The sequence below is a fragment of the Ammospiza caudacuta genome, chromosome 11 (genome assembly GCF_027887145.1).
Source record: "Ammospiza caudacuta isolate bAmmCau1 chromosome 11, bAmmCau1.pri, whole genome shotgun sequence".
NCBI classification, from domain to species: domain Eukaryota; kingdom Metazoa; phylum Chordata; class Aves; order Passeriformes; family Passerellidae; genus Ammospiza; species Ammospiza caudacuta.
The window spans coordinates 18,511,621-18,534,249 of NC_080603.1; the positions used below are offsets into that span (position 1 = coordinate 18,511,621).

The window sequence follows — 22,629 nt, forward strand, 5'->3', positions numbered from 1 at the left end:
TTGTGTTCCTGTGGCTTTAATGGGGTATTGGATGTAGCTGATGGGTGTTAACTGCAGGTCTGCATGCTCCTATCCCATTGCAAGTGCACAGTGCAGCCAGTTTTATTTTCCAACTGCAGAGGGCTTAAATTGCCACACTTGCAGCTGTTTTGCTCAGGTGATGAGCCCTAATACACTCTGCCACACAAGCTCAGTAGCCTGCCAAAACCTCAAAGTTTCCTTCATACAGCAGGAGTTGAGACTTGATTGTATTTCTAATAAAACTGTAAGGGGACAACTCCTCACTGAACTGTGTTTCTTTTTTAAGCAGCAGTTGAAATGAAGTCATCTGAAGCATTTGCATCAGGCCATAGAATGGACAAACGCATCCCAGATCCTTTATCTTCTCAATCTGCTGGCTTCACTGAGGACAAAGTAAATGGTCCATCACACAGGTATGATCTATCCAGAGAATCCCTAAAATTGTGAGAGGAGTCTGACAGGGTTTACCAGCTAATTCCATGCTGCTGTAAAGACAATCTGTGAAGTTACTTGATGTGTGATGTAGTCTGGCCTGAGACAGCTGTGGTTGTGCTTGCCAAACAAAATACCCTTTGCTGTGCCAGAGGCAGCTGCTCAATTTCTAAGCATCTGGTTCAGAATGAGAGAAGTCTCAAGCAAGACATTATTAATGAACTTCACATGTATGCTCAATGCAGCCTTCTGAAAATAAAACTTCCTGATTGCTTCCTTATATGACTCAACAGTAGTCCATGAAAATCATTTATTAGTAAAGAAATAGGGAGGACTGTGGGGACAGGACAGGAATTAACATGCAGAAGGAAGAAAAACGAAGCATTTAAGTGGGTGAAGAGTGCTTAAACATGCTGAGTTGCTAGCACTGCTCACCAGAGTCCTTCATTTATCCACTAGATGGGTATAGCAAAGGAGGCAAAGTTATGAGGTCACCCAGCAATGGGTTTCAACTCTTCCTTGAAATCATTCCTGTAAAATGAAAGGTCTTGCTTTCCTTATCCTGCTTATCCTGTTCACCTCAGGCCCTCTGTGAAGCCTTTGTCACGTGTACAGCTGTGATGTTATATCTTGGATGAGAACAAGGAATTAATTAGCAATTGGACTAAAGTCTACCAAAGTTTTCAGAGCCTGCATTTGTCCTTCAGACATTAACAGCTTTTTCCTATAGCTAATTAGATTGGGCCAAGTTTTAAATAGTGTAGACAAATTTTAAAAGCAAATATGTTCCAGAACTAAAACACAGAATGGGTGGAGATGTGTTAAAGCTCTTTATGCATCTGATTTTTCAGAAGTGCTTGGTTATTTGTGTCAATTACAGCTCTAGCACTTCAGAAAGATTGTGTGTCTAGAACTTTGTTTCCTTCATGCCTACAGATGCCAGTGTGTGGTTTGGGGGTTCTGGGGGGACTGGTGGGGCTCTGGTTGTTTGGTTGGGTTTTTTTCCCCAGTTGTACTGTTTCCATGGGGAGATCTGAGCAATTATACATTGTCAACAAACTGATACTGTTTTCAGCTGAAGTGATTAGGAGTCATACCTTTGGGCCAGCATTGCTGGTTTGTTTTTCTTTTTTTTTCTGTTGTCTCTTGTAACAGTAGCTAAGCACATAATAGAAGTACAAATAGACCATACAAATTTATGACCAAATTGTTTGCTTTGTGGTGGAGATAGGGATATTCTTTTTCAGGCTTTGTTTCCAGGAAGCAAGTAAAATTGGCAGCATCTTGTCCCCCACCTTAGTGAGATGCTTTGCTTCTCTACATAACCTGTTATTTAAAAGGTGTGTTCCCAGTAATTTTTAATATTTGTTCACAATCATATGTATAAATCTCAGGAGGGAATTTATAGGAGTGAAGGCACAGGTGCAGTGTCCTGCAGAGGAAGATCATATCTTTTCACCCTGTGTTTCCTCAGCATGCATGCAGTAATTTGGATTTCCAAACACAGCCTTGAGTTACAGATACAGGAATGCAGCCATTCTCAGTTGAAGAGAGCACAGGGTTTTCTGTGTCAAGGGTCTTTTGTTAATATGTTGGTGTTGCAATACCTGCAACTAGACCTGCCTTTTCATTCTTTCACTCCTGGACGCAGACTATAATTTGTTTGCAAAACAAATAGGACTAATAAATCACTTCTTTGCTCATAGTTTTGTCCACTGTAAGAATTGCCTCCTTCCTGGAGGCAAATACCTGTTTGGCAAATACCAAGACCTTCCTAGAAGAGGTATGTATGAGAAAAGGAGGGCTGAGTCGGGCTGTGGAAGTGGTCACTTCTCTTTCCCCTCTTCCTTAGCAGTGTAAATTGGGAACTTAACTCCACAGAGTTGAGTGAAAGGATGCAAAATCAATTGGAGAGAAGAATGAGATCTTAGTAGTGACATTTCTGCTGCAGCTGTTTTATTTTCACTGGAACAAATGATTGTTCCAACTGATGCAGGTCAAACTGAGTTAAATGACAAAATAAGCAATAACAATGACACTGCTCTATGGAGCTAAAGATGTTTAAATATCTCCGTGGTCCACGCCTTGAGGTTTTATCTAGGCAGTCTTATTTTTTGGTTGTTTTACCAATCTGTTTCTGCTGCCATCTGCCACCTCCTCCTTTGAAGCTGAGACAAGTATTAACACTTGTAATAGTCATAGGCAGAGGGCTGCAGAGATGGTTTTAGCAGAGCAATTAGCACTTCTCTGCCCTCAACAGCAGCATATACATATGCGAAATACAGACAATGATGCTATTTAAAATACAAAAGGAACACTTGCTCAAATCTCCCTGCAAGGTGAAGCAGGGCTATGGAAGGGCTAATCAATACTGACTCAGCAGCATTCCCAGGGGAGGAGGGGAGATCAAATATCTTGAAAATCTCCCTAATCACCCCTTCTGATGGTCACAAAGGGTTCTTTTGATGGAGCTAATAACACGGGGACTTTCTTTTTGAATCGCCGATTTTTAGACAGCACCTTTCCATGTCCTGCCTTTGGCTCTATTATTTCCGTTTTTAAATATGGTGAAGTTTTCATGTAGCAGTTACTTTAGTTTAACCTTTTCTCCTTTTAAGAGAAAATCGACTCACTAGTGCAAACAATAATTTAGATTCAGAATTATTTTAGAGACTTGCTATTTCCTGGTAGCCTACATTTTTTTAACTGTGAAAAGCTATATTTATGCTGGGGGCAAGGAAGGGCAGTGTATCCTCACACAGTTATTGACAAAATTTTAAAGAATGGTATTTTTGCAGACTGTGAAATAGCAGCACCTGCTTTATGTTCTCAGTGTCAGCAAGGAACCTGTGTGTTTAAGGAATTTATTTTAGAGATGCCATCACAGCTTTTTGCTCTCTTGACAAAGCCTTCAGGGCGTTCTACAAATCTTATCTCAGACAGGAGCCAGGGAGGCTGCCTATGTCTGCCAAGACTGCCCTGTAACTGGAAGAAATCCTGGTGTCTGTGCCCTAAAAGGATGTGTTCCTGTGCTGTAGCATATCTGTGTATTTTTTGCACCCCAGAACGAGTCACTGGATGTGATAAACACAACAGAAAACAAGCTGAAGCTCAGTTCCTGGTTTGCAGGGAATGTAAGTGCCCGTGTTCCCTCCTGTTGTGCAGAGTGAGGTTTGGGCAGGATGGAGAGGTCAAGAGCCAGGCTGGAGGCTGTGCAGTGAGCACAGGGCCCAGGCAGTGCCCAGGGTGCCATGCTCCTTTCCATTTGCAGCCTCCCTGAGCTTTGAGCACCTGCCAGGCTGTCCCAGCACGTACTGTAGGTTTCACTTGGTTGCAGCCTCACTATGCAGATGTGTTTCTCCATGCATTGCTGACCCTTTCCCTCTCCTCCTCCAGTGACTTTGCCCTGGCCTTCACCAGCAAACCCAAGATCCCGCGCACTCCTGACGGGCAGAGCAGCAGCCCCAGGAAGGGAAAGGTCCCGGCCATTGCCCCCCAGTTCTCTCAGTCTGGACCCCAACAAGCAAGCCATCCAAGCTCCTCAGGATCTGCAAGGAGTAGACAGAGTAAGTGGAAAATGCCATCATTCTGTTTGTCATTCCTTGGGTGGGAAAGGAGGGAGCGCTGTAGAAACTCCTCAGGAAAGAAGTGGTAGACTACAAATGTGCCAGGAGTATATGACATCGTGCTTGTCGTCTGCAGGATGTACAACCATGTAATTATATCCTGCTGAACACTGCTCCTATTTCCAGGCTGTCATGTGAGCAGTTAAAAGACATGCTTTTTCCTGTCTCTGGGTGGAGAAAAGTGCCTCAAATTCTCAGAAGTTTTTGGGGAAGCTTATGAGTCTCAGATTAGACCTTCTCTAGATGTCATCAGAGTTTTTCCTTTACTTTAGACACTTGTTCATCCCACTGAATGGACCTGAATCTGTCATTGCTCTGCCTATGGGCATCCTCCAAGTGCAGTTCTATGGCAAGTTTTACCATTGGCAAAGTTGAGCAGATATTTTCTGTGGCAGTAACACCTAGAGATCAATCAGTGCAGTAGAAGTGCCCTTTTACTTGCAAGAGTGAAATTTCCACATATGAGTCAGGACATTTTCAGTTGGCAATCACAAGTAGGCCACATTTTCCCTCTAAGCACATTGGTGTGACACTTGTGACTTTAACCAGCTAACACAGATCATCAAGTACAGTGTTCCAAACTTATTTCAGGGTACCCAGACAGGAATTGTAACAGAACCTGCTTCAAGGCTTGAACCAATTCATAGAAGTATTTCAAGTTTATTCCTGTAGAGATAGAAGGGATGGTGGCATAACACTGTCTAAATCTTTAAATTAATGCTGATGTGAACAAGATGCATGAGCAAATACAGTAATAAGATGAGAAGCTGGTTAGTAGCAGCTGAACTTCAAGACTGTGATTAAAAATTTCTCATTTAAGAAATCTAGAATTTTTTTCTTCAGGTTTTTTGTGTCTTCTGGATTTGCAGACTGGTCATTAAATCTCACAAAGCCCTATTCCAAGCTTTTTCCTTGGGACCATCCCTATCCCTAGGCTGCTTTACCTGCCTAGGGTTAGGGTTAGGGTTAGGGTCAGGGTTAGGGTTAGGGTGTAACTTGAAGTTGGATCCCTGGGTGTGTCTGCACTGCAGCTGAATGTAGAGCAGATGTCAGGCAGCCCAGGAGATGGCTCAGGGCAGCTTGGTAAGCAGGGTGCAAAGCACAGTGTGCTGCTTCTGGCAGTCTCCTTTCTGCTGGAGACTGGTACTCCAGAGCCATGTGGCCATGCTGTGGCCTGCAGAAGTTTATAAGAAGGACTTCATCTGTGGGGGGTTCAGAGGAGAGGGTGGCTTCGACGTGAGGATGGAGGAAAATGATGGACTCTTGCTTTGAGCCAGGCAACACATGCCCAGTAGAGAGGAAAAATGGATCTTGGATGCTCACACATCAGTAAACATGTGTGGAGTGTCAGCTGTGGAGTTTTTTGGGGTGGAGGGGGAAGAAAAGTGCATTCTTCAGTAATGAACAAACTTTTTCTCAGGTGTGTGGATAGGAAAAACTGGATTCCAATACAACTCTGTGTCCATCATCAGTGAAAATGGCAGGAACGTGGCATCATAACAAGTTTAGTGATGATTATTTGATCACAATGCAACATTAGCTCTATTCTTTAGCTGTAACTGTTACCTTGAAACATTTGACAAAACCATAGTAAGTCAATACCTTCCCAAGATACTCGAAATGTGTGTATATCATTAGCTACTCATTACAGATAGAGAAAATGAAATGAAGAGAGTTTAAATAACCCAGTAAACCAGTAACAGAGCTGGAAAGAGCATGCTGAGCCTTCTGTGTTGCTCATTCATTGTTCCACACAGTTGCACATGCAGAGAAGTGGTGTGGTTTCGTTCAGGGAGTACAGGTGAGGCATTGGAAGGGAATGTTCTCGGTGGCGAAAGGAGGTTTTGACCTGGAGGCTCCTTGCTTCAACACTCCTGTGCTGAGGTAATGCAGCTCTTTCAGCTTTACCTTTGCTGCATGTGCCCTGGGTTTTACCTCTGACACGAGTGCTCTCTGTTTCCCGTGACAGCAGCACTGTTCTGCCCTGACTGGAATTGGTGTTAACACCCAGGAGTCTGTCCCTGGTTCCTGTTTCGGTTCATTTCCAAAAGCATTGGCCCATGGAAAAGAAAGCCCTAGTGAGGGCAGGAAAAGTACAGAGTGTGTGTGTGTGTGTGTGTGTGTGTACAAAAAAATCTTCTGCATGTTCTGGTTTCTCAGGGCAGCTTTGCACTCCTGGGGAGAGTGTCCTAGGAAAGATGTGACAGACCAGTGTTGCTTTCAGGAGGCTCTGGAGCAAGATCCTTTTCCAGGGGCACAGTGTTAAATATATCTTATTTTTAAATTGCTCTAAAGTAGATCACTTGGAGTCCTCTGTGGATTCAGTATATGTGATCTGTTAGTCCAGATACTTGAGCTCTTCTAACTTTTATTGTTTTATTTGTTTTACACTATACCTCTTTGCTGGGAATGTATGCTGAATGTATAGCAAGCATTCCAACTTGCTATGGTCCATTTACCATTTCTCCCAGTTTTTTGCTGGGGAATCCAGGCTATCATTTTCTATCTGTCCACATGTGCCACGAGACAGTGTCAGCAATTAAATGTTAAGCTCTTCCTGCTAAAAATAGCAAATAAATTATTTTGCAAACAACTAATCTTCCACTCACTCTGTGTACATGTGTCCAGCCTTCTTGTCACAGAGCACCAATTAGTTCTTGTCCTTCCTGCAGGAACTTTCTCACAGGTGTTTATAGGTGGGAAGAGTTACATGAAGGTTGTAAGGACCAGATTTTTTAAGGACTAAAAAGGGTTTTAAGCACTCACACTGAAACTTGAGTTTCTCAAAGGTAATTTTCAGCTGTTACTTAGAGATGCATGGAAGAGATCTGAAGCAAGTGAGCCCCTAATGTTTCCCCAGTAAAGCTCTGTGCTTACTGCTCCTTTAATTTCCTAGCTGACTCATCTGTAGGTCAAAAATGGTATCAGATGCACAGATATCAGCAATCAGTAGATTCCAGCAGTTGCTGCCTCCCTTTTGCCTGCTGCATAGCTATGTAGAATTTTACATCTCAAGAGACTCTGTTCCAGTGGAAGACTAATTTGTGGATTTCTTAGTATTTCTGAAGAAATGCAAGTTTTTATAGCTGATGGACATGATGAGAAAAAGATGACTTTCTGATTTTACTCGCTGCATTCACTTATTTTAGAGACACATTTTTAGCTTGATTTTAGTGTTTATTACAGGTGTGTTTTCTGGGAACAAGTTGATTTTATGTAAACCTACCTGAACCAGCTGGACTGCTCCTCTTGGAGCATGGAGTGTGTGGAATGCCTGAGGAATGCAGAGGAAGCCCAGGTACTTAGTGCAGCTACAGGCCTGGGGCCAGATTCCTGCCTGAGATGCAGCCCCTGCTGTTAGCTGAACTCTAGAGCAAAAGCAAGCTCTTCATATAATAAATACGAAATAAAATCAGCTATGTTGAGATCCTCTGTGATTTCCACTTCCAGGCTGGTACAGGGATGACACTGACAGCATGGCTGCAAAATAGAATTCCACAGGGAGCACAGGTACCTCCAAATGTAGACCTTTTCAACTGTGTTCCATGTGAACATGGTTGTGTGGTTTAATCCACTCTGATCCTCATTCTCTGTCTGTTCCAGGCAGCTCAGCATGGGTGTGCTGAAGCTGTTTGCAGTGTACCAAGGCACATTGCAGCTAGGGCAGTACAAAAATCTCTACCAGAAGAATGGGGAATGTTTTTTGTTAGGAGTGTAACTGGGCCCTGGTGATGCCTTTCAGTTCTTTCAGTATCCCCTGAAAAGGGGCTGCCATAAATGCATTCTGCAGTTCTGAGTTGCAGCATCAGGAGTTAAAGGAGTTAAAGTGCCTCTCTGCATGTTTTTTGTGATGTTTGTGTGCCTGTACAAGTTGAACAAGCATTGCCCTCAGGCAGCTTCTGTCTTGTAAATAAATCCTGCTCTCAGCTGACAGACCCTTTCTGGATGTTTTTCTGCAGGCAGCCAGTCCTACAGGAAGTGAGAACAGTTCCTTTCCTCGAGAATCACCTGTCACATTGCTGAAGGACAGAGCCAGCTTCCTGTAATGAGCTTCACTGGTGACCTGCAGAGGAGAGTGAGGCTGTTGGCACTGCAGGCCTTGCACAGGGACTGGGGATTATCTGATGGGATGTGGCCTCTAAAACTGCCTAAGACAAGGGCCTTGTTATTCGAATTTGAGTCTCAGCAGCAGCCCAGGACTGACAGAGGACATGGATATTTTCTGATTGTTTGCTCTAAAGTGACATTGCCACCTTGAGAAGGAACTCTTGCTCTCTGCCTTCTGTGTCAGTGTAAATGTCTTTGGAAACAGAATGTAGGCTCAGCCCAGGATTCTTACCAAGAAATTGTATTTTTTACTTATTGCTTGCTGAAGCAGCCTGCCAATTGCTTTTTTAAAATTTTGCCTGTGTGACTGGGTTGGGAGGTGTCTGTGTCCAAAGGATCTGTGTGAAGAGGGACAGTGTCTGCCACATGTGCAGAGCCTTGCAGCCCAGAGCACTCCTGTGTGGGGTGAGATCTTCCTGACCCTGAAGAGGAGGTATTTTATCAGCTTCTGGTTGACCTGTAGCAGATGAAAAACACTGTTACAGTGCCCAAGGCACCATCCATGCTCACCTCTGAGCTCTTTATCTGCAGCAATTACTCCTATTACTTCTTTCTGTATTTTTTTGTTTAACATCTGTGGGATGAAAAATCTCCTTTTTTTCCCTGGAATTAAGAGCTTTGCTTCTTCATTCATAGAAGAAACCATGAGAATGTGAACAGATCAGAAGCAACTTTCTCTTTACATGTAACTGTGCTCCATCATCTTTGGTGTTTGTTGGCTTTTTTAAGTTCCTCACTTCAGAGCAATGACTGTTTATGTCTTTATGGAATTTGTGCTGTTCTTTGGTGCATGTGAAGTGCTGGCTAGACAAGAGATATCAGGAATCCTTCCACTAAATAAAAAGCAGCAGTTAGTTCTGCCAGTGAATTACAAGGCCAGTGCTGTTTGTTGTTCTTTCTCTCAACAGTAACAGTGACCAGGAAACACTGAAGTCTTCACTGGGGGTTGGCTTTTGAGTAACACCCCTTCATGTCACAGCTGCTAGGACACATAAATGCAGTTTACACTGGGACTTGGCTCCTGCTGAGGCAGAGATGTGCAAAAGCTGGCAGTGTATTTGCCATAGTCACACTTCAGAAACAAATGTTTGAATGAGTATGAAAAAGGGGAAGGTGAGGCTTTGGTTTTGGAGAGCAAGCAGGTGGAACACAGCCTGAAAGGTAAAGCAACTCCTGTAGTGACAGTGCCTTCCCCTAAAGTAAAGAGTTGTAAAGCCATTTCTGTAGAGCCAGAAGAAAGCTTTGTGCTTCTGACAAGACATTGAATTGGGCCTCTTGCTCTGTGGTGGCAACTGGAGAGCCAAGGCCACTGATATAATTGCTTCAGACCCACTGAGATCAGTGGGCTGTGTCAAATGTTTGCAGAAAGTTGTGTTTCCCACACACAGGTTCAGGAAACCCCTTTGGATAGACATTAAATCAGAATGGGGGTGTTTTGTAGGAGAAGACCTGTAGCTTGAAATCCGGTCAATTCATGTGGAAGTTAACCATTTACTACTCAGTAACACCAAGCAGGCAGAGTATGGGTGTTGCTTTAGCTCCCAGACTGCTCAGGACATGAAGTGACTCCAGACACTTGCTAGCCTCTGTCACACAGATCCCCCTGCCAGACAAAGGAGTCACAGAAAATCTCTGACTCTGCTTAGAGTCATCTGCCTCCTCTCAGAGCTGATAAACACAACTAATGGGAAAATGTCCTCTGGTTCACAAAAAGGCAGTAATGGAAAACAGCCATAAAAGTTCACCTCTGGCTTTCCAGGGTAGGCAGAATTTCCTCTGAAATTGTTTTTCTTCCAGCACTGTAGTATCAACAGCCAAGTTGTGAATGAAGTGCTGGGCAGTTCATTTGCATACATGAATAACAGAATGCTCCAGCAGCTGAGTTTTATTTACCTTTTATTTACAGCAGTGCTGAGTTTCATGTTGGATCTGTGCTGTGTTCATGATAGATCTGATCATGTAAGATGGAGAGCAGCTTTTGAAAAGTGCTGAGAGCAGACTAATTTTTTTGGGGTGGTGGGGAACAACAAACCCAAAACCTCACTGATTTTGTGAGTTGAGGTAAAACTTCACCACCCCTTGCCAGACACCCCAAGGTGGTTGGTAGGTGTGGCAGCTGCTCCAGCAGATCAAGATTCATGAAAACCAAAATGCACCTTGCTGAGTTGGACTGAAAGGAACCAACTGAAGTGTGTGTGCTCGAGTGTTTCTTGCTCAGGCCTGCTGCATTGCAGAACTCTATATTTCCCCATGTTCTCTTAGCTGTGAGAGTATGGAGCTTGAAATCCAAGACTATTTTTATATTAATGCATGAGAATCCTGATTTTCCAAATACCTGAGAAAAACTATAGATGTGCTTAGAAATAAGTTATCAGCTGAACAGTAATTTGAGAAGCTGAGGAAGTAACATGTCCTCCTTTCCTCTGTCTTCACAAAAAAAGCCCCTGTGATGGCAGTCAGGAGATTTGAAGCTAATAAAAAATGTCAATTCTGCCTTTGTTCATAGAACTGCACTCTTTGGGGTGGGAAGGTCCCTGAATGGAGGTCAGTAGCACACACATAGCAAATTCAGCACCTCACTCTGAAAAGTTGCTGGGTGTCTTTTGCATGTGCCATGAAGAGGTAGCTGCAAGATTCAACACCTTCCTGGGAAATTCATAACAGGAGCAGTGGAAATTGCTGCCCCTGTGGGAGGGGTGTGATTGCACTCAGAGTGGCTGTAATTTCTTTCACAAAGAGCAAATAAAATTATTGCAAACGACCCACAGATCTGCAAGGAAAGTTTTTCTGGGACCAAAGTCCCAAGTGATGCTACCATGCCTTTGGGATGTAACTGCTGTATATTCAATGTAATTTTCTTTATGCAGAGTGTTATTTGAGTCTCTGTAAGGCTACTGAAGTTTGCATAGAGGGCCCATTCTGTACTATCTTTCCATGACTAAATAAAAATGCTCCTAAAGTGTTTTTTTTTTTCTTCTTTCTGATATATTTGGTTTGGGGGTCATACATCTTTTTTTGTATGAATTTCTTTACATTTCATTCTGGTTTATTATTGATAAATTCTGTCCCCAGCAGTTTTTATCTATATCTGATGGGAAACTGAGCTGCCTTCAGTTCAGCCTGGCCTGCCTCTGCACAGGTAATGGTGTTTACTCAGAAGTGTTGCAAAGCAGCCATGAACCACTCATTGTTTGTGGTCTCTCATGAGGAGAGCCCAGGCATGTGGGATGCCACCAGCCACACTGGGTTGCTGTCAGAAGGATTATTTGTTGTACAATTTAAGTGTGTAAGGGAGGACAAGCAAGGAAGTTCTCTGGAAGGAAAATATTGCTGTGATGGGAAGGGACAGTGGTTTGGTTTGGCTTTGAGTTGTCTCTTTAAACAAAGTTTCACTAATCTTTATAAATCATGGGGGAGATGGCAGTGCTGAGATAAGGAGCTCTGCATGGTATTCATGCACATCTTGGTGTGGTGGTAGCCAAAACCCAAACATGTTGCCTTCCTTACAGGTGTTTAAGTATATCAGACTTACTTTTAGCTGGGGGCTTGAGTTTATCTTTGAGACAGAACCTCCTGGCAGTTTGGACCATCCTCACACTTGCTTGCAGTCTGACTGAATATTGGAACAAGCACTTTCCAATGAGAGGAAATGTGGGAGAGCTTGGGGAGTGCTCCTTGCTTGAATGTAAGGAAGGAGTGTGTGAGCCCTGCCAGGCACCCTGGGCACCTCCTGTGCTCTGTGAGCCCGAGGAGGGGTGTGGGCATGGCAAGCACGCAGGATATCTATTATATCTATATAATTTCTCTATAATAGAGGATTTCTCTATAATACAGCCTTGCAAACCTCCACTGATCCTGTGGGAACCCTGTGCCAAATTACCTCTGTGACTGAGCCAGGTGGACTTCTCTGGGATGGGCTGCACTTTCCCAACCTATCCATAGAAATTGTGAAAGGAGGAGACTCTTGAGAGTTTATTGACAGGTGGAAAATAGCAAGATGTTTCAAGACAAACACAAGAGACTAAGACCAGACTGTTGTGGCCAAGCTATGGCAATCTGCTGCTAATGGATTTTAAAAAGAAACCAACTTCTGAATGCAGAAGGTAGAACATTGTCCTACTGTAACCAGACCTGTAATTCTGTAGCCTGACATCTTGTCAGGAGTTGGGATCCGACATTTCAAAGCAGATTTCCTCCCAGCTCCAGGTTCCTTTCTGCCCTGCAGTGACATTGTATTCAGTAACAGCATCATAATCCAAATTTCCACTTTTTGAGGACCTGGTGCTCTCTGAGCAGCAGGCTCAGTGGCACACCCTAGGACATCTAATAACTTTCTGGAACATGTCCTCCTTTTGGTACAAGTTCTGTCAGCAGCCCTTGGCATATGGTCCAAGTTTCCAAAAACTAGGGCAGTAATTGATGGCAGTGAAAGCGAGAATGCTTCACATAAGCAGTAAGAAATCCAGGTGACAACTTTAATGTTTTGTTCTTATCTTCAAGTATGGGAAATGCTATTCTAATATAATTTTAAGGCAACAGATTTGGGAGTGTCAATTATTTTGTTCACTCTGCATGTGAGTGACCTAGGACTGCTTTTAATTTCAAAAATGGTTTTCAATATGCCTTGCTGGCTTTCATCTTAAAAGACTTTTAAAGTGTTACTTCATTTTATTTGTTTTTCCTTTAATAATGCTGAGAGCTAATTCTTCTGAGGAACCAAATAAACAGGACAAATAAAAGCAGTGAATACCTGAAACAATAAGGTTTATTCTGTAAATGTTTAAGGTGCCTTTTACATTGGGCTGTAACTGACAGCTACAAATGCTGAGGCCGTTTGAGGATCAGACCACCTGCAGAGGGATTTTAGGAGTTCAAGGACACCTTCTCCTGATCTCAAGGAAAAATTCTGTCCTTTGTAGATCCAGATTTAGTTCTCCTCCTCTGAAGAGTGAAAAAGTCGAGCTGGAGTGAGGATGGGATGAAAGAGCTGGAAATAGCAGCTGTGTGCCAAGTGATAGAGTTCCTCATTTGGGCTGCCGTGTGCCGGCCTGTGTCCGAGCCCTTGCCTGGATCCGGCTGCCTGCTGGCAGAGGTTGAATCCTTCCTGAGAACAAATCACTTTATTGTTCCTGGCTGCTCATGCACTGCCTTTTGGGAGCGTGGTTCATGTTGTTGCAAGAAGCAGAACCATTAGCACCAAATGAATTCTTTGTCAAGCAGCACAGTCTCCCTGAAATTTTTACTCTTTTCTCCAGCAGCCTTCCCCCAGGATCAAATTTGCAGTATTGTAGGGGACTGGCTCCTGGTAAGCAGATGACATCTCTTTGTTAATTCTGCAGATTGTGGCCTACCATGATTTTCCATGAAACTGGCTCCTTTCTATTTCTTCCTCATCCAAGTGAGCAGCTGGGCAATGGAATGTGGCAGCTCTGGGACTTGAGGAAAACCGTTCTGTTTCGATAAAGCCCCTGCCACCCTCAAGGCCTGTGGAAACTGGGCTGTTTGAAACAGCCAGAATTTCCACCCTAACTGTACCAAAAGCTCCATGCCAGCATTGCAGGACTGTAAACTTCCACAAATCTCAGACCATGCTGGGGCTCCTAAGGTTCCCTGAAACCTCAATTACAGCAACTAAAGCAGTGTCAGCAATTGTGTCACTGCTTAAGTCACCCAGAAAGTGAGAAGCAGTGAGAACCAATTTCATCTCGAGTGATTTGGCTCCTGGGTCACGTCCATAAACAGGGCAGAGACCAAGGCTTCTTAACCAAAACCAACCCAGGTGATCTGACACCTTTCTGGTGGCAGTAACGCATTTGTGTCTGGCAAGCCCAATCCGAAAAAGAGATTTTCTTGCTCTGCATCTCATTGTTTCATTATTTGTTCCTAGTGAGATGGAAACATCTCCTGTGTTTCAACCCCGACCAGCTTCCCCCAGGCAGCTCTGAGGAAGCAGCTACTTTTCTACAAGCACTTGCTCCTTGCTGGCAGCAGGGGATTGTTTAAACTCCTGCACAAAGCTGGTAAGTTTTGTTCAGGTGCCTAAAGTAAGTTTCAGAGGGAACCTCAGTACATTCATTAAATTCTGTCCCTTTATCCTGCAGCAGTGGCCTCTCTGAAGAGTGTCCTTGCACTTTCCTGTCTCTGCTTCCTTCCCTCTCTCTTTTTGTTTTGTTTGAAGTGGGGGTTGCCTTATTTTTTCCTGCAATGGGAATTATTCCATGGAGCAGGATCATGTTCATGCACTACAGAGGCAAAGGAGGCTTTGAAAGATGCTTGTCTCAAGCTGGAATTCTGTGAGAACTGGCTGGGTGTTTGGTGCTTGCTGGTTGTAGCCCCTTTCATCTGTGCCACAGCCTCTTCCTGCAAACAGACCTGATCCAAAAAGATCCCAAATTAGAGTCTCTGGTATTAGCAGGAGTTCCCTTCCTTTTGTGCTGGGGCTGATTAAAATCTCTCATTACCTGCTAACGTCAGGACTTTATGCAAAGCCATTCCCTAGTAAGAAAAGTTCAGGACAACTCAGCCCTGCAGTGTCACCTGTCCAGAGGTGAGACCTTGGTCTTCCTGAGACACCCCTCAAACATTTCTGGGCAGCAGGAACAGGACAGTGTCAGGACACATGAGCTGGCATATTTTGCTTCTTTCTCCCAACACAGACAGCTGTCCTGGGCAGAGAAGTAAACTCTCAAGCTTCCTTATCTTCTGCAGGGCTGACTGGTCCTGCAGCTTGGCACAGGTTCTGGTGTGACCCACGTGCTGCCTTGAATTAATTTTCTCTGGGCTATGAGTGTGGTTTGTGCTGGGAATACCCTGTCCTTGCTAGGAAATCAGCTCCTGGGGAAACATGTTCTTGCTTAGGCATGTGGGAGATGATGGAGGGGGTGTTACCAGCTCAACCTTTGGGGTGTGTGGTGAGTTAACCCTGGGGATCAGCTCAGCCCCACACAGCCTCATCTGCTTCCCCCTCGCCAGAGCAATGGGGGAAAGCAACAGAAGGGCAAAAGTGAGAAAATCTGTGGATTGAGATAAAGGTAGTTCAATAGGTACAGCAAAAACTGTGTGCACCAGCAAAGCAAAATAAGGAATTCATGCCTGCTTCCCACGGGCAGGCAGGTGTTCAGCCATTCTGGGAAAGCCAGAACAGTCACTCCATCCTGCATGACTCTTATTTGGGAATACAGACATCTCCTTCTTTCTCCCAGGTTTTATTGCTGAGCACTTTGGCACCTGGTCTGGGCTGTCCCTTTGACCAGCTGGACTCTGTGCTCTGTCCCTCCTCATTGTTCTGTGTCCCCCAGGCTGCTCAGTGCTGGGGCAGCGTGGGAAACAGAGCTGGCCTTGTGCTGTGTAAGCAACAGCTAAAACACCCCTGCCTTATCAGCTCTGCTTTGCTCCCAGATCCAAAACACAGCCCCACAGCAGCTGCTCGAGAGAGAAGGAGCTCTGGCCTGGCCCCAGGCAGGGCAGGGGGCTCTTCTTGTGGTGCTTTGCATGGCACTGGGTGGTGGCAGCAGGGCTGGCACCCCGTTACTGGACACAAACTGGTTAGAGAGTAGAAACTGGGTTTTTCTGAACACTTTTGGGGAGTGTTTGAGATGTGGCATACAACCCTGAAAGGAGACTCTTGATCATCTGCTCCATCTCCAGGGAGTTGCTGGCAGGGACCTTTAAACCCCCAGCTGGACAGCAGGGAAGAAATCAATCCTGAACTGGGAGCTGCTGCTTTTCACCACTTCAGGAAAGGTTCAAGCTACTGCAGCAGCTTTTCCAAGTGAGGCTGTCACTGCCTGACTGTGCCAGAGCTGTTGCAGGCTCCTTTTCAGCCCATGGATCAGGATATCAGTTTTTTAATCACTAAGACCTTTTCTTCTGTGTCTCATCATGAACTGATGCATAATCTGTAACTGCCCCAAACAGCTGCTGCTGTGCCTGGCTTTCTGTGCAGCCCCGGGCTCTGAAGCAAAAAGAAGGGGAGAGAAAAGAAGCTAAAACCTCTGGTTTGCTAAAGTAGCACCAAATCAACAATCGAGCTGCATTTCAGCCTGGGTTATTATTTAGAGCTATTTGAATTCAGGATTCTCTTACAGCAGCTCAAACCTGGAGTTTGACCAGCGTTCAGGTGTGGATATACCAATCAGTTTGTATTGGGCTTAACCATGGAGAAGGTCATACAATAGGCTTGGTGCAGTAAAGGCTGAATCACTATGAAATTGAAGCTGTGCCTGTAAAGATTCCAGAATGGAAACTTTACCACCACCACCACACCTACTTTCAGAACTTGCACATCACAAAGAAGTTGAAGAAAACCTTTGTGGTGGGTCGTTGTCTCAAATGCAAATGTAATAGTTTAAAAGTGTCTCTTTATTTTAACTCCTTCAAGCAAGAGAGAGCTTTGCATCTGCTGCAGGGGAGATGGGAGACTGGGAGAGAAAAGCAGGGAAGATGTGGGGCTGCCCCCTGAGCCTCCATGGAGTGTGGGCAGCGGGGCTGGGAGGCTGCGGGGCCCAGCAGCCCAAAAAGGCAGAGGGTGAGTTTTAGGAAGGGTCCTGTTTTAATCCTTATTGTTTAACCTGGGGGTCCCATTTCTTGGTGGTAGGGGTGATTCCTATGATCCCTTAGTGCTGTCTCCTGTGTTCTTGCAGCAAAGTGAAATTATTTGGGCAGGGTGAGGATGCAAGAACTGCTCTGTGAATAGGGAGGCTGCAGCTGGGGAACAGCAGCAGTGTTGTGTTTATGGGGGCTGCTGAGATTGTCTGGAGACTTAAAATGTCAACATGATCAGTACTGGCTTCTTCTTATTTTCTTTTCCAGGCACAGTTTGAAGCTAACGTGCATGACCCTGAGGGTGAGAAATAGACGGTGTTTGTCTGGACAGCCTCATTTCTCCCCCACTGGTGTGGTTCAGGAGGGAAGCTCCTACATACTATTAACTTCACAGTGAAATTGAAACAGTTTTGATCCTGCTTCTGCTTAAACTTAGCCCATGCTCTGCCTACATCAGCTAAAAGCTGTTATGTGGGATCTGACTTTTTCTCCACATCCACCGAACGTGCAACCCCACCAAAGGCCAAAGACTGGGGCTGTGCACGCCCAGCCCAGGTTTTCATTTGCTCTGCCACCCCAGTTAATGGGGTGCAAAATACCAGTGCTACACATCTCCTCATGCACTGTTCCTTTCCCTCTGAGCCTAAATTTTACTCTTTCCAGTTGCATTGTTTTGTGTAGGCAGCATCTGGTCAGGTTTCTGTTGCATCAGTGAGTTTGCTGGTATTGGGTTTTACTCAAACAATGTGTTCTGCCACAAAGGAGCAGGTTGGAGCAGGTTAGAGCTGTCCAGCCTGGCCGTGCAGGAACCAGTGACGAATAAAGCTCCATAAATACGTTATTCTGCCTCTCCCCTTCCTCCACACATATATCAATTGCTTTCGCAGATTATTGAGAAAAGAATCTCTGTGTTTCCTGGGTGTGCAATGTGTTGGTTCTCCCTTTGCAAGCAGTGGAGATAATGTTGCTGGCAGAGCTATGGCTTGGCCCACGGCTCTGCCTCTGGATGGGTGATCCCAAGGCCAGCAGGAGCAGGGGAGATATTTGTGTCAGCCCTGTGAGCAGATTGCAGCCCAAAACAGAGCTGCCTGCAGGGGCAGGGCTCCCCTCCTTCCCTGCTGACCCCAGCACACAATGCCCTGCCCCTGCAGGGCTTGGGCGTGGGAAATGCTCACTGGCCCTTCCTCCACTCCAGCAACACTAGGCCTGGGAAATGGGGTTCCTCTGGGCTCTAGGAATCCCAGGGCTCTGTATATGTTCAAACATCATCCATGAGCTGTCCCCTGTGGCTGCCATCACCATCCTTCAGCATCGCAACATCTGGCACAGCTACCATTCCCTGAAAGCTGGGTCTTGTCCTCCCCACACAGTCCTTGGGCTGTGCTAAGGAGTCCACAGGATCCATCCCCCTCCTTCTTAACCAAACCAGGCAATGTTGGAAGGACAACTGAGGAGAGAAGGAGAGGAAAAGGTTTCTGCAGCCTGATGCAGCAGCACTTCTCTCTGCTCCAAGGCAGTTTGAGCCTGTGGGCTGTCTCACCACAGCATCGTGCACAGGACACGTCCCTCCCCTTGGGCAGCTGCTGCTGTCCACACACACAGCGTCACCCCACACCGCCACGAGTGCAGCTCCCAGGTGACCTTTCACAGGTTAAGCACAGCTTGCAAAACCTCATGCCTCTTTCCAGGCTTATAAAACTCACTTGTTTATTGTGGTGGTTTAATTTGCAGTTTCATTTCAGGAGCTGAAGAGGGACTTCACTGCAACCGAAACCTGGCGAGTGCCCAGAGGGGAGGGTGGCTCTGATGCACATCTCAGCCCTTCAGCTACTGCATTCCTCCCACCAAGATTTTGAGATTTCCTCTCTCTGGCCCTACTTGTGGAAGAGGACAAACAAACCCTCCAAGGAGAAATGCCTGGGCAAGAGCAGAGGTTTGTCAGGCAGTCAGTAGCAAACTCCTGGGGGAGATTCCCCTTGAGCCTGTTCAGCTGCCTCTTGCATGTAGCACAGGCAGGGTTGCAGGGTTCCCAAGCCCAGGGCTGAGCTTGGTGCAGGTCCAAATGCTCTACAGGTGTAAATCAGCACAGCTTCAGCTGCACTGGTGACCCTGCCACACTGCCCACGGTGTGAGGGTGAGTGACACACCTTTGTCCCCTTTGTGTCATCTGCACTGAGAGCTGTGGTAAAGGTGATCTCCCTGGACAGACAGAGGAATCTGTTTTGTCAGGTATTTTGGGCATTCTGGCAAACTGAGCAGAAAATGGCAGGTGAAAACCACAGCAAGAGGCAGGAAGGAAAGAGGCAGAAGATACTTGTGCTGTCTCATGCCCGGAGGTTGCTGCTGTGTCCGTGCACATCCCCGCTGTGTCACCCAGGGTCACAAGAGTTCACCTTGCTCTCTGTGTCCCCTGAGGCATGCACGCCTTGCTGGAGAGGCCCTGGCAGCTGAAAAGCCCTGGTGTTAGGCTGTGGCAGGTTGGTAAGGCTCCTTTTGGGGTACACCTGAGCACCACCCTCCCCTACAACTCCATGCATGGGCTTTCCCAGGTTCGAGCACCCCTGGCCATCAGACACAACTCTGGGGAGGGCCAGCATGTCCCCTTGCACAAGCAGGGCCCAGGGGTTGGTGCTGCCCTGCAGACAGAGTGGCTCCAGCCCACTCTGCACAGCCCAAGCTCTGAGAACGTGCAAGTGGCTTTTCCAGCAGCTCCTCAGATGGAGGATCCTGCACGGTTTTCAGGTGAGGGGCGGTTTGGATGGCGGTGCCCACGCCCCTGCTGGTTTGGGAGCTGGGAACAGAGAAGCCCCTTCTCCGGCCCCATCCCCGCACAGACAGAGCCCCGCTGTTGGTCGGAGGAAATTTGGGCAAGGCAGAAAGGAGGAAAAGATTCCTGACAGGTTTCATCTGTCCAAGCCAAGAATGGTCACATTAGAAGCTTGTAAACCTCTTTCTTCTCAAACACATCTGTTTATTTTTTTAACTGCTGGCCGTTGCTCAAAGCGACCCGGTCTGTGTGTCCATCCCTTTCGGTGGAGCTCCCGCCTGTGCCCCATCCTGGCCCCGATCTCCCGGGGCAGCGCTCTGGCTCCCGGCGGTGAAAGGCGCTCTCTGAGGGCGGGGATGGCTCCCCTTGGCCGGGAGCCGGGCCCGGCGGCGCGGGAAGACTGGGCCAGTGTTCGGGGCCCAGGGCTCTGAAAGGGCCCAGTGTGCGCCGAGCGTGAGTCAGCCCGGCCGGAGGGCAGCTGGGAGCCGGGAGGAGCAGCAGAGCTGCCGCAGGAGGGGCCGGCTGCCCGGGAAAGGAGGAGAAATGGAGCTCATTAGCGCGGAGTGCAGGCAAAGGGCCCGAGCAAGGAGGGAGGCTGAGGTGGTGGCTCAGGAGGGATTGAGGAGCCTTGCACCACACCTGGGTGTCTGCCAGGGGTCGGGGATGAGAACGGGAAGGGGCAGTGGAGGCTGGGTCTGTCTGCATCCATCACTGGACTTTGATGTGACCTTGGGAGTCAAAGCCTGGGCAAGGGCTGGGAAAGCCCTGGGAAGATCCTTGGGGTCCTTGGGCTATGGAGCTGGCTTGTGTCACATTTTGGTGCCCCGAGCACTGGCTTGCAGGGCTGGGGCTCCATCCTGGCTGGTGTAAAACATCCCTGGAGTGCCGGTTTGCTTTGGCTCAGTTTGCACTTCCCGCTCTGCCTGACACACACCCAGGCAGCTGCCGGGCTGTGCCAGCACCTTACACATCCCAGTATCAGCTCCTGGGCCCCAGGGATGTCACCTGCAGGGGCAGAGCCAGGAGGTTTGTCACTTCCTGGAGCAGGCAACATTGCTCATAGCTCTGGGCAGCCCCAAAGGGACAGTGGCTTCCTGGTGGTCCCAGTTAGGACCTCTGTGCCTGGCTGCATGTGAGATGAGAAGCACGGAGGGATTTCTGGTTTAGATTAGATGCAAGCGTTTATGGGAACGTCTGGTTTTATCTCAAAAGCAAACAGCTCTGCACATGGTGGTGCTACCACCCAGAGAGGTCCCCCATCATGTATCTCAGGATTAGGCATGTCCTGCTGTCTTCCAGAGGCATCATGTGCTCGTGTAAGACACCAGCAAGAAGAACCCTTGGAGTTCAGCTTTCCCCTGTCCTGGAGCCCACATCTGCTGGGGAGAGCAGGAGGGGACCAGTGGTGCAGAGGGTGTGCAAAAGGCCCTTGCAGTGGTGGTTGATCAGGAGATGCATCCTAAAGGGATATGCTTTTTAATGGGATTTAGCTGACTGGACTGTGAGGGAGTAGAACTTTGATGAAAAGTCAGAGAGATATTTCCCTTTTGCACAAATAGCCGTGGCCCAAAGCAGAGGGATCAAATGGCAGCTGATGGCTCTGGGCAGCCTGGCCACATCCCTGTGCCTGCAGACCTGCAGAAAACCACCCCAGAGGCTGGGAATAATCCTATCAACTTGCTGGCTGACATTTCAGGGCTAGTTCACCCATCACACCTCTGGTTTGTTGATCTGTGGAGCCCCTTGGCTGAACTCTGCACCCCCGTGCTCGGTGTTGGCACCATGAACTGCTTGTGCCAGGGAGTGTCCCTGCCTCCTCGCCCCAAGCACTGATGGGCTTTCCATCCTGCTCCTTCCATGATGCCCAGTTGTCCATCCTTCCCAACCTCTCTCTAGTGTTGGGCAGATCCTCAAAGCTTTGGCCCTGCAGGAATGACCTCTTAGGGTGGTGCATTTCTGTCCTGTAGTCACCAGTGACAGCAGGAGGATGAAGGGAAAGTAAACCACGATGGGGAGCACAGGGTGATGATACAAATGGGCTGGAAGGACCCAGGAGAGCCATCGGTTTGTCCTCCACCCTGTGCAGGAACTGTTTTCCCATGGTGAGGCAGGGATCAACCCAGCAGCAGTGTCTGGAGCCTCCCTGCACCGAGCCACTGGAAATGCCAGAGCCACGTGAGAGCCGTCAGCCCAAGGGATGGCAGGGGCTGTGGCTGTGGCTGCGCCTGCTGTGAATCAGGGAAGGAGCTGGATCCATGCATTAACTCACTGGCCATCTCAGCTCACAGCATAGAATGACTTCACCGTCGGGTGAACATCCCACCATGGAAACCAAACCTCAGGAATGCGTCTGGGTGTGCCGACTCTCTTCTCCTCTCCAGAGGGCTCTCTTATGTCTCAGCTACTCCCAGGCTAGCAAATTGCTGTTGTCACCTCTCCCACCAGCTCTCTGAGCTGGGGTGGGGAGCAGTGCCCATGCAAGGGTCATCCCCTGTGCCCGGGGGGTGCCTGCCTGGGGGTGGCACCGCGTGCGCTGCCCTCCCTTCGTGCGCTTGCAGGGAGTTTTGCTGTGGCTCCAGTCCAGTAGCCCCAGCCAAAGAGGGGAAGTCTGCACTCCACATGCCCTCCTTCTCCCTCTCTCCATCTCTTGCTGGAGACAGATCCACCAGTGGCTGTAGCAGAGCCCAGGTTTTGGCGCTGAGCAGCAGCAGAGTGATGATTAATGCTGAGCAGAGCCACAGAGCCAGGGACTTCTGAGTTGTCTCTGCCTCTCTCCTAAACCAATCTGGCCAAAAAAGGCTAATGTGAGCATTTCTGCATCTGCCAGCCTAGGAGGGGGCTCGGCCAGAGCTCAGGGTCTCAGCAGGCATGGATGGGGCTGTATGTTTTTCCACTTGGGCTGGAGAGGGGCCGTGGGCAGGCAGCCGCCGGGCTCAGGTGACTCCTGAGCCGTCCTTTCCATCTGACTCATGAGAGACGTCGCGAGTGCTCTGCTGCCCAACGGAAAACACGTCTCCTGTCTCCTTGCAGCTCATGGCTTCTGGGCCCGTGCCAGTCCCCAGGCAGCACAGCTTCCCAGGGCTGTGCTGGCACCTGGAGCCCAGCTCTTCCCAGGCTGGAGCTGGGAGAGCG

General features: G+C 47.5%; 1 protein-coding gene across 1 annotated transcript in view; it reads left to right on the plus strand.

Moving 5' to 3' along the window:
• ARMC9 (armadillo repeat containing 9) overlaps positions 1 to 11,090 on the plus strand; it is a 59,046-nt gene extending 47,956 nt beyond the window's left edge. The window contains exons 24-26 of the mRNA XM_058812041.1: positions 311 to 434; positions 3,850 to 4,019; positions 8,039 to 11,090. Of these exons, the coding sequence (XP_058668024.1) occupies positions 311 to 434; positions 3,850 to 4,019; positions 8,039 to 8,061 (317 nt within the window). The 3' untranslated portion in view covers positions 8,062 to 11,090. The remainder of the gene's footprint in view (positions 1 to 310; positions 435 to 3,849; positions 4,020 to 8,038) is intronic.
• The last annotated feature ends 11,539 nt before the right edge of the window (positions 11,091 to 22,629 follow it).